The 12,779-nt window shown below is 31.0% G+C and overlaps 1 protein-coding gene across 1 annotated transcript; it reads left to right on the top strand.

Moving 5' to 3' along the window:
• The first annotated feature begins 8,393 nt into the window (after positions 1–8,393).
• On the top strand, positions 8,394–11,555 carry LOC139892386 (protein CANDIDATE G-PROTEIN COUPLED RECEPTOR 2-like). The gene is made up of 6 exons (XM_071875453.1): positions 8,394–8,853; positions 9,527–9,718; positions 10,573–10,732; positions 10,833–10,935; positions 11,083–11,164; positions 11,272–11,555. The coding sequence occupies exons 1-6, from the start codon at positions 8,563–8,565 to the stop codon at positions 11,347–11,349; spliced, it is 906 nt and encodes a 301-aa protein (XP_071731554.1). The 5' UTR covers positions 8,394–8,562; the 3' UTR covers positions 11,350–11,555.
• The last annotated feature ends 1,224 nt before the right edge of the window (positions 11,556–12,779 follow it).

The following is a 12,779-nucleotide window of genomic DNA, read 5'->3' as shown; positions in this document are numbered from 1 at the left end:
TAGATAGATGGATGGATATATGATGGATTTTGCGATCAGAATTCGCTTGCTTTTATAGGGATTTTAAAACTTTGGGGCTCCGCGACTCGCGGCATTTTTGGCCTTCAAACTCCGCGAGTCGCGGAGTTTGAAATTACAGCTCACCCATTTTGGAGTCTCTCTTGCCGACGGTTTTTATATATTTATATAATATATAAATTATTATAAGAATTATTTAAATATTATATTATATTTATGTGCATAGTTGACTTGTAATTTTTAGTCCGTTGCGTCGAGCGTTGAGAGTTGACTCTGGTCCCGGTTCCGGATTTTCGAACGTCCTCGCGTACAATTTAATATCTTGTACTTTGCGTTTTGAATCTTGTACTCTTGTAATTTCGAGATGTTTCTTATCAATAATTGGAACCTCTTTGATTGTATTTTGTACTTTTGAGCTTTTTGGTCGTTTGCGTCTTTAATTCGTCGAATCTGTCTTTTGTCTTCACCTTTTATTATTTAAACGAATATCACTTGTAAATAGAACAATTGCAGCTAAAAGCTTGTCTTTCTTGAGGAATAATGCTATGAAATATATGTTCGTTTTTAGCATTATCAGTTCCATTACTTCATTTGACTTAGATCATGTTCATACTTGTTTAATTGATGTAAAGTTTGTAACTTTGTTGTAAATAGGACTTGTAATTGTGTTAAGACTAAGGATATGATGTAAACTTGGTTCATCATCCATCTAAGACTCTTAAATGAGTTGTGTTACCACTTGGTCTTAACATATTGTGTATTGATGGTAGAATCTTGGTCAAAAGTGATGCTAAACCATCAACGAGTTGTACACTTGAAGCTACAAACATCAAGGATGAGAACCGTGATGAGCATCAAGCACCAAGAACCCCACCGGAGCACTTGTCAACTGATTTTCATATCTGATCAGGCCACCTAGGCTACTGTAAAGTTGATTTTCAGTTATTTCGGTTCGAGTAGATGATTTTCCGTTTAGGCCTCATCTTAATCCGAGTTACGGTTTAGGATTTATGGCCCTCCGAGAGTCACTACACCCTATTAACGTTGTGCTGAAATTTCTGACCTACTCGCACTTAAACCATCGCCACGGTCAAAGGAAGACGAGTTAGGTTCTGAAAATTGGTCATCTGTTAGGGAACTCATATACGGAGCCATAGCCACTGACTATGCGTCTTTTTGATTTACGTAGAGGTCGTAGCAGCTGACCGAATTCAGCCTATTGTTTCGATCTCTATTCTTGTCGAACTTACTTAGCTTTTATGATGATGAATGATGATGATGATGATGATGACAATTAAACTAATTTTATTCACTATTAGAATTTATAAAGACAACCTACTGACCTAGTAACCCTTGGTTTAGGTTGACGACCTTTCGGACCGACTTACTACTTGCGTACTTTCATTACCGACTTTACCGCTTTTATCACTGTGAGTTATAGCATCCCTTTTTACTTTAACTATTTTGAGACTGAGAATACATGCGCTTTTACGTTTTACATACTAGGCACGAGTACTTAAACTTTATATGTGTGTGGGTTATACAACGGCATAAACATTCCCCTTTGCACGGTAACGTTTAGTCATTGGTTTTTGAACCGGTGAACGCGAATCTTAGATATGGATCCATAGGGTTTGACATCCCCACTTGGGCTAGTCGCGCTAGCATTTAACGGGTGTTTAATACTTCGTGAACATACGCACTCGCCAAGTGTACTTTCAGGGGGTTATAAACGTTAAGTCTAGTTACCGGGTGCCCACGGTTATACATATACTTTTCTTACTGTTTTGTTACACTGAAATCTCGTGGCCTACCTTACGTTACTATTACAACTTAAACTATAGCTCACCAACATTCGTGTTGACCTTTTAAGCGTGTATTTCTCAGGTGCCTAGAGGTTTCTTGCTTCCGCTGTTAGATTTGCTGTCATGCTGTTATTGAATTGCTGTTAAGGACCTGCTGTATTAGTTATCCGCTGCCTTACTAGAGATGTCTCATTCATGGAACTTTTCTTTTGCATTCGTAGTTTATGTTAATTTCAAACAATGGCATTGTAACGACCTTAGGGTCAAATACTTATGTTTATGCTCCTATTCGTAGGATGCACGTTATCTTTTGTAAAACGCTATCCTTTTTATGAATGCAAACTGGTTTTCAAACAGCATGTAGTATTCAACTGTGTAAAGATCCTGTTGATGACGAATCGTACACGATGGTTTTGTACGGGGCGTCACATAGAGTACCTGATGAATCATTGGTGGAAGAACCCAAGCTAATAAATTCTTGATCAAAAGACACATATTAGGTTTCAAGATCTTCCAGCGGTGGAGGACGGTGGCCGACGGGAGCTCTTCGTGCTGATAACGTGTTGTAATTTAGTAGTATATAACTACCTTTAGTGGCCTATTTTCAATTTATGTGAAAGAAGAAAGAAGAGAGTAAATTCTTATTGAAGAATGGTGTACATATCCTTACAATTGAGTGAGTATTTATAATACTAAAACTTAACTGTACATTACTAGTTTTCATTTTCAATTATAGAGTAGGTGAAATAGTAATCAATAATTCATAATTTTACTATGCAAATAACTATTCATCTGCATGCGTATGTAAACAGAATTATCATTCATATTTGACTTTTACTCCATACATCATAACATTTTAAAAGTTATTGAACATATCGTATTTTTTAGATTACTTTATTAATAATAAAACTTAGCACTAATTATTTGTTATGGTAAAACTATATTCTTTTTAACGACCACCAAATTATTGATGATGTGATTTTGATATCAGAATCAGAATAACAATAACAACTACAGTAAAGTATAAATTATTGGGAAGATAAGAGTTGGTAATGGTACCTTTATAACATGGGTGATGATATGTACACAACCCTTTTTTGTTATGTACACAACCAATATGCTTTACAGTATTGTACTGTATAACACTATAAAGCATATTGGTTGTGTACATAACAAAAAAGGGTTGTGTACATATCACTCCCCTTATAACATAACTCTATCCTTTTGTGCATTTGAAATAATTACGAGTCAAACTTCATCTTCATCTTTATATATATAAAATAAAAATTCTAAGTATTAAACTTTAGTACCATTATAGTAATAGTAATTCTAGTAACTAGTAATTAATAGAAAAAGTTATCATAATCATAATTCATAATTAAACTTCAATAGAAAAGACGAAATATTTTTTTCTGTTCAAACCAGTTGAGGATGAGGAGCATCTTTAATTATATGAATTTAATTTAATTAGATATTCATAGTGTACTTGAATTATCTCGTAAATTTTTCGGCTCTTTCCGTTATCGTAATAAAATATTTAAAAAATGTTATCAATTTATTATAATAAAAATATTTTTAATGACAATCTAACTGTGTTAAAGTATATAGATGATTGTGCTTTTGTATCACCATAGATTTAAAATTATCATATAATCGCCATGTAACATGAATTCTCACTTTAAAATTTAAACAATAGCCTTTACTTTAGGGGAGGTGATTTTCACACATCACTTTTTTATCTCTCTACACTTTTATCTCTTAAATTTACAGTTATACCCCTAAATTAATCTAGGAAGTTGAACTTATATTATTATTCTAAGTATAATTAAGAATACAATAGTAAACTATGTGTAGATGGATCAAAAAGTGGTGTCTGAGGACCATCTCCATTTACTTTAACGCGTTAGAAAATTACATTAAAAAGTTATATATTAGGGGTGTGTTTGGATGAAAGTAGCTTGTAGCTGAAACTAGATCTTGTAGCTGGAGCTGTAGCTTATTTTTTAAGCTAAAAGTTGGAGCTTATATTTTATAAGTGTTTAATGAAGTAGGTGAAACTTATGTATGTGAAATAACATAAAAGGACAAAAAAATAAATTATAAATAATGATTTAGGGGTTAATAATGTAATTTTACTTTCACATGTGACGACCCGGAAATTTTCGACCAAATTTAAACTTAATCTTTATATAATTCCGACACGATAAGCAAAGTTTGTAATGTTGAGTCTCGAAAATTTTGGAACTGTGTTCAGATATTCAATTACCTTTCGACTGTTCTCGACGATTCACGAACAACTATTATAAATAGATACATATATACTTAATAATGTATATATATAGATATTAAATTGAAATATAGTTTGATGTAATATATGATTTTATTGATTTAAATAAATAGGTAAAATAATATACAAAATACTAAAGTGGTTATTAGATTAAGCTATATATAAATATGATTTCTATAAATAGTTATTATGATATGTATATTGGAATATATAAGGTATAAATTATATTTATATTATATAATCATTAAACATTACATAATTAGTAATATGTAATATTAATATATATTTTTACAAGTTAAAATACAAATGTTATATTAATGTTATTACCTTCATTATTATTATTAATGTAATATAAGTATTAGTAATATTATTTAAAAATTTGATACATTCAATTACAAAAATTATTATTATCATTGATATAATTATTATTTATTATTATTATTATTATTATTATTATTATTATTATTATTATTATTAATAATAATATTAATATACTATTATTATTATTATTAGTATTGTTATTAATATATTTATTAATTATTAATATAAATTATATATATAAAATCTAGAGGAAGAGATCGATTCTGTTGGGCATCCCATCAAACTTTATTTCCTGTCTTTTAACACATCGAATTCATTTTACAATACATACAAAATCTGTTATGAATCACATCAACTTTATCATTTTTTTTTCTTTCTCTTGTTTTGTTTCCTTCTAGCTCGAATATTAACATGTCGACCCCATAATCACAAGAAAACAAGATCTATCAAATAATAATTATTACTTCAATCATACAATTATCCATGAAAAAGTCATCTGATTGCCGTTGTTAGTAAGGAAAGAAAGAGAATTCAAAAAGAAACACCCATACAAAACACCTTCAACCCTTTCAAGTAAAACCAACTTGATCACCATGCTACCTCAAGATCTTCCATCACCAACCATCTACACCCGTCACCCTACACCGCCTTTTCCTGTCTAACTCGATGAACCACAATCTGCAAGCTCGATCACCAAACACACCCAACCACCATCAACTACAGCTGCTGCTATCTTTCTGTGATATTGATAGGCGAAACAAGTAAGAAACAAACCACCTTTTGAATACTTTTTATGTTTCTTTTCCTTGTAGAACACAACCAAAATCACAATTACCTTTCTTTCTTCTATTGTTAATCGAACCAAAATAGTCACCAACCATCACGAAACCAACTACAAATTGCTTCAAGATTTCACCTGCTACTGCTGCAGCCTGTCTTCTATTTTCTGACCTACACAAACACCACACATGTAAACCGTAAAACCTTTGCTACCTTTTTATGTTGCAAACGAAAAATAAAGATAAAAAAGGAAAGCACCCACTAGAGGAAGTTGCCGTCGAAGGAAACAAGTAAAAAGATGAAGGGAGGAGTCATAGTATAAAGCTTTGCCATATTATTAAAATCCAAGGCGTGCCTTAATGTTTGTGGGACAAACCGAGAATCATGGACATCACAAAAGGGAACGTTCTAATTATTATTTATATCTTTTTGATAACAATAATGTTAGTGAGGTTCATGTCATTAAAAAAAAAAAAAAATATATAAAGGACCACATATCCTTTATATTAGGCACCGAACACTTAGTGGATTTGGTGGAGGATTTTTATTCGTTCCATTTTTTTTTTTGTGGCCATGAAGACCCATCCACTAGCTTATGTGCAAGAACAATCAAATAAACGAGCCAGGTGTATATTACTTTATCATGCTACTGCGTTCCTAAACTATTAAACCCCACTTCAACGTGCAACTTGTGTCCTTTAATTATAATACGTTATCCTTCATTCTCTTTGGTATAATTGCCGACAACTATAACACCAAACATCCCACTTGAATTATTATTAAAGAAGCCTTTCTTTTATTTTTTTTTTTTTATTTTTTTTTTAATCGGAAGAGCTAGTAGTCGTACCAGTACAAGGTCCGAAGTAACGGGTTGTTGTGGTGGACTTGGGTATATTTTGGGCTCATAATGTTGTTATTGGGTCGAAGAGTATATTGGGTCAAAACAGAAAATGATACGGGACATAGAGAAAGGAATGGGATGTTTAGATGATGGTGGTGATAACATTTTTTTGTTAATGGGTGTGATTGTTACAAATTATGATAATGGCGATAATGATGTAGGATGATGTTAATGGTTACGATATTGATGATATTATTTAGCGAAAATTGGAGTCGATGATGATACATAAAAATAACGAAGACGATATAACGAAGATGTTGTGATAATAATATGATGATGATAGATTGATACTTAACGTTATAATGGTAATTATGAGATCAATATTTGATGATGAAGATGGAGATTGAAAATGGGTTTTTATTTTAATGAAGAAGATGGAAACTGAAAACATCTTAAAACGATTTAAAATTCTAAATAAAACACAAAGTAAGCAATGGCTCAATGGTTCAGTGTGTTATGTGGTAAACTAGAGGTCACGGGTTCAATCCCTGCTGTGCCATTCTTTTTAGAAAAAGAACCAGAAATATGTTCGGCCAAATTCCTTCCTTTTCTAGTTGGGCCGAGTAATGGTTGATAGTTGGGCCGAGAACTAAGTTCATTTATGGGGCCGAAATTATAGGATAGGAGATTTAAGGGTGTAAATTAAAACAGAAAGTAAGCAATAGAAGAACGGTTAAGGATGTTATCGGGTTAGCGGGATGCCGCGGGTTCAAACCCGGATTTGGACATTTTTTTGAGGGCTACTTCTTTGAGGTAGTTTACTTATTATTATTATTATTATTATTATTATTATTATTATTATTATTATTATTATTATTATTATTATTATTATTATAACAAATAAATATTATGTATATAAAAGTGTACCTATATTAATACTACATATAATTATATATTGAACATATTTTTATAACAAATTTTTGATCTGTGATAAAATACTAATTATATGTAAATATATAATCATATGTAAAAATATTAATTACCTTAAATAAATATATATATAAAAATAAAAACGTATAATTTAAGATATAATATATACATAAAATATACATATTAATAATAAATTTTATATAACTACAACACTTAAGATATAAATATTATAAGATTAATAAATGAAATTAATTGATTATTATTATATGTGTTAATATACATAATTGATATAGGTTCGTGAATCCGATGCTAACCATGCGTCGTTCAATATAGTCATATGTATTTTTACTACAAAATACAGTATGGTGAGTTCATTTGCTCCCTTTTACTCATTACATTTTTGGGCTGAGAATACATGCAATGTTTAAATAACTGTTTTTGCAAAATTTATATGCGTGAGTTCATTTGATTCCCTTTTACTCTTTACATTTTTGGGACTGAGAATACATGCGTTATTTTTACAACTGCTTTATTAAATGCTTTTGAAATACATTTTTAACTGTGAATACATGAAATGCTTTTATAAATGTTTGACGAGATAGACACAAGCGAAACATTCCTCGAATGAATTATTATGCAGACAGAAGTTCTACGGATTATTATTGAATTATGTGGACATGATAATTGCCACCATTGAATTATGTGGAAATGATAATTGCCACCATTGAATTATGTGGATATGATAATTGCCACCATTGAATTATATGGACATGATAATTGCCACCAATTGATATGAATGTTATGTATCGAGAGAATGATTTTATACACAGGTTATGTGTATGTTATTTTTGTGCACGAGATATGTGCACGGTTACTAAGATTTATGAAAGATGATTTTGTACATGAGAAAGGTGTACTGTATTTAAAAAGATATCGCATGTACATTACAGGTGGATATAGGATTCGGGCCCATTTGTACAATGCAGGATTTAAATTTTGTGGTCTATCAAAATGATGAATTTTTATTGTTTTATGATAAACTTATGAACTCACCAACCTTTTAGTTGACACTTTAAAGCATGTTTATTCTCAGGTATGAAAGAAATCTTCCGCTGTGCATTTGCTCATATTACATGGAGTCGTTCATAGCATATAGAGGTCAGAACCTCGCAATTGGACCAACTGTTGAAGACTTCGTCCAGATGGATTAGGACGGGTCACTACATCACAAGTTCTCTAATTTATTTTCATAAGATACTTCAATTAACTTATTTTTTTAAAGTTTATTTTTTTCATAAGCTCTGAATTAGCTTGTGTGCTACATATTTCATATAAAAATATTAAAAGAAATTGATGTAATATTAAAAATATATACAAATACAAATACAATTGAGGTGAAACAAGAAGCAAACATCCAGTGACGATAGTTGATCCTTTGTGTATGCAACGGCGAATCTTCGAATTTCAACGGACTCAAATTAGGGTTTCTGTTACACAAAATCAATTGCAAAATTAGGGTTACAAATTCATCAATTCGTATCAAATCACAATATTCTGTTTCTCTATAGCATGAATAAGCCATGATAAACGATACAATTGGAAGTATTCCATCCATAACCGACATCGATCATGATGATCATCATGCCACATCAGCATCTCTGTCATCGTCACCGTTGAGTCAGACAAATTGCCATGGATTATGGTACACGATCATTCTATCAATCCCAGCGGTATTATTTGTACTGTATCTAGGGTTTCATCTGAAAAAGAACATTAAGAAGCTTCGTAATCGTCGCTCACATGTTATGATCACTTATTATGTTCTTCTATGGTTCTCTGCTACCCTTAATCTCGCTTGGTGCTCTCTTCAGGTATTAATTTACATTTTGTTTCTGCTATACATATGTTTACTTTGAAATTGGAAACCCTAAAAGAACTAATTGATTGAAATAACATGTGATAAATTCATTTTGTCTATTGAAGTAGTCCATTTTGTCAGATGGATGATTTATTGAATACTCTTGCTGCATAAAACAGTTTTGTATACATGAAGTATTTATTTGCACAATTCAGTTGGTGGTGGATGTACTAGTTGTACATTTTGAGTGTTCGACTTGGAAACACAGAGAGCCTGGTTGTTAATTTCTTATTTTGTGACCTAAAAATGCTTATTTTCTGATTTTTGACTCGACAATGTATATAAGTTTTACCATCAGATACATTCAACTATTTTGGAAACTGAAATCAACTTGATTTTTACGGTCTCTAAAAGCTTATAAGCGAATTTATTGACTATCAAGTCTTCTACATTTAACCGAACCGAAAATCAGCAGTAATTACTACTCTGTACATATTAACTCTTTTTTCCTACCCCTTTTCTCTGATTGTCACCCTAATCTGTAACTTCATTTCTCTCTCATCTTTTTCAAGCTCACTCTGCTTTTGCTGTGCTAAGTTCATCATACGATTGTTGTTGGTAGTTTATAGAATTAGATTCAATTCTCTAGTTTAGATTATCTATCTTTTTTATTTGTGTTCGTGCAGGTGTGGCAATGCGTTCCTGGAAAGGAGTTATCGTGGAATCTGTTGTCACTGCTTACATCATTGGGAACACTCTGTTTAGAGATCAGTTTGGTAGCCTTCTTACTTCAAGAAAGTTATGCAAGTGGGTTGGAAACATTAGCTCACACCTTCATTGTTTCAGGGGTCATTGTTGGAGCAGATATACTTCTAAAGGTGTTACCTTTTGTTAACTATCCGATATCTATGATTCACCATTAAAAAAGGCATTTTTTGACCAAGCAATATTTTTTCTCTCTCTTTTGGCTATGTTGTTCCTGGTGCCAATTTTTCAGATATACTAGTGAAATAACCCGTGAAATCACGGGTTTGTTTAAACGAAACAGCTTAATAATATGTTTCAGGTATTAAGAGAATGTAAATGTTAAAGTCATTTAGTTTAATGACCCGTGAAACAACGAATTCCGACTAAAAAACTTGTCGTCGTTTTTAAAAATATATTGATGTACTTGGTCAGAATAAATGAATTACCTTGTTGTACTTAACTTTGTCATAAATCCTACATTACAACCTTTTATTGAGACATTTATTTCGCATACATATGTAACGTAATTAATCTCGTAAAACGCACTCATATTTGAATAATAATAGTATAATAACTATAATTATAATTTTAATTATAAAAAATAATAATAATGTTTTTTCAAAAATTGAGTATTTATATTTTTAATAATAATTATTAATAATAACAAATGCTTGATAAATTTTTAAAAATAAAATTACAATTATCATATAATTCTTATTTATGATATCATTAAGTAAATTTAATTTAATTGTAAAAATAATTCTATTTATAACATCACCTACATGCCCTCACAATTTTTCTTTTTTCTTTTTGAATTTTTTTATAGAAGGAAAAATGGTAATTATTACATCATCATTTTAGCATTTTAATAGAACTTATAGAAGATTGCATTGTTTTGGAATACATTTTTAATATCGTAACTCCAATGCGTGCACATAATTACCTTATTATTGACATCATATATTGTTTCTTCTTCTGTCATCAGGCAATTTGTGTGTTTGGATTCCATGTCCCACTTTTCATTGATGGTGAAACCACCCATCGAGGGAAGTGGGGTTTGTGGGCGCTTGATGAACTTTTGCTGACATGCACTTACGGCTATATTCTTTTTGTGCATTATTCGAAGTGGAGAGACAAGCTACCTCGTAAGTTGGCTTTGGTTCCTACTATGCCCACCTTAATGTTGGTTTTCAAGTTGTATTTATATGACAGATCAGTATATAATGTGACATCTTCCTTATGCAGCTAGACCATCATTCTACAACTACGTTGTTGTCATGTTTGTGGTCACCGGAATTGCATTATTTGGTTGTGGGTTTGCTTCACTTGGCGTGGGCTTTGGACTTTGGTATCTAAATACAACTATCTTAGTAAAAATATAAAAAAGATTCATTTTTTTTTTCAGTCGCACCGAATTCTATCTCATATAGCATATAGATTTAATATAACATGCACACACGAATTTGCTTTTATCTGATTTATTCTCATTTTGCAGGCTGTATAATTTCATGGTTATCTGCTACCACACACTATATCTTCCGTTTGTTTACGTTACCTTCCTAGCGGATTTCTTCCAGGTATATTTTGTTGATTTGCATTACCATTGGACACTTCTATTTTCTTTTTCTTATTTATTTATTTGTTTATTTATTTTCTGAAAATGATTGGATTTTGGTGGTTTTAGGAAGAGGACTTGCTTTTGGACAATGCTTACTACTCTGAGATGAAGGATGCTGGGTTTTTCGATTCTGACTTGGAATAAGTTACTATTGTTTCTTCACTTTGCAGTTTGTAGATAACGTACAAAAAGCAGACGGTTGATCAGTTTGTTTTTTTTCGCTTTTATAAATCTTTTAGTTGGAGTTGGCAAACCATATGTTATATGTATAGCTTTATCACTTATTTGCCATCGAGCAAAGTATGTCTTTGTTGCTAATATTTGATCTTGTTTCTGCCGTTTCCTTTTTATCTAAGATTATGTAAATTTTCTGTTAATGCATTACAGTATTTTTCTTAGAATATGTCTTAAATGTACACCATCAGGTGATCTAAAATATTCAATTAGGTAATCACAAGGCCATTATACTGTATACAAGTAACTCGTGAAGGTCTATAGTCAACTACGACTATTGAGCGTCGAGATGCTTTACCACGCGAGATCCTTTCCTCAATTTTGCTTTGACCAGGCCAAAGGCGAAAAATGCAATTCCTTCTCTTCTGTTACCCAATAAACCACCCGACCCGTTACATATGTAACAGTCACAATGATATTGTTGAAGCTTGCTTGAACTGATTTATAAACCGCGAATTCATGAAATTATAACATAGTTTATATTATACCGCTCACATTATTATAGCAAATGTATATGGTTAAAAGTACAACAATCATCGAATCAATGCATTCAAATCATGTCATGCAACAATTATACACAAAAAAGATCATTGAAGCAATTCAATATATCGTATTTCAAATATTCGTATGATACATAATTCGTTGTAAAAATTAATAGGGGAAAGATCAAAGGATATGCACTAAGTTGGGGATAAGAGATAAGTACATTTGTTTTTTTTTATATCTTTAAGTCTTCAGGTTTAATTTAAAAAAAAAAAAATCTGGGAATAATATTTATTGTGTAGATTCAGAAAACAATAGTATATATATTTTTTTAACAGCAGCTTAACATATATGTGATGTATGCTAACCTTTTTTGAGGGTTGTTTTTTTTTTTCCTTTCAAAATTTAGCCTGATTTAGAGTTTAAGGTTTAGAATTTAGAGTTTAGTGTTTTGAGTTTAAGTCGTAAAGTCTAAACTCTAAACCGTTCGTGTTAAAAATTAAATATAAACCCTAAATCTAAATAATAAACCCTAATTTCTAAACCATAAACATTGTTTTTCATTAAATCAAAAGTCATTTTTCATTTTTTTAGTTATCATACATCTAGTGTATGAACAACTGTTAACATACATCACATGTATATTAACAAGCCTATTAAAAAATATATATATTTTCTGAATCTACACAATGAATACTAATATTAGAATTTTTTTTAATCAGATTTGTAGAGTTAAAGATATATAAATCACAAGTTTACTTATCCTCTTATCTCCAAAGACCCTCCATAGAATCAAACACTCTCTCCCCAAACAATGAAGATTAATGTGGGTACAAGGCAGTAAACTAAAACTTACC

The sequence above is a fragment of the Rutidosis leptorrhynchoides genome, chromosome 2 (assembly GCF_046630445.1).
Source record: "Rutidosis leptorrhynchoides isolate AG116_Rl617_1_P2 chromosome 2, CSIRO_AGI_Rlap_v1, whole genome shotgun sequence".
NCBI classification, from domain to species: Eukaryota; Viridiplantae; Streptophyta; class Magnoliopsida; order Asterales; family Asteraceae; genus Rutidosis; species Rutidosis leptorrhynchoides.
This window is presented reverse-complemented; position numbering and strand designations above follow the sequence as displayed.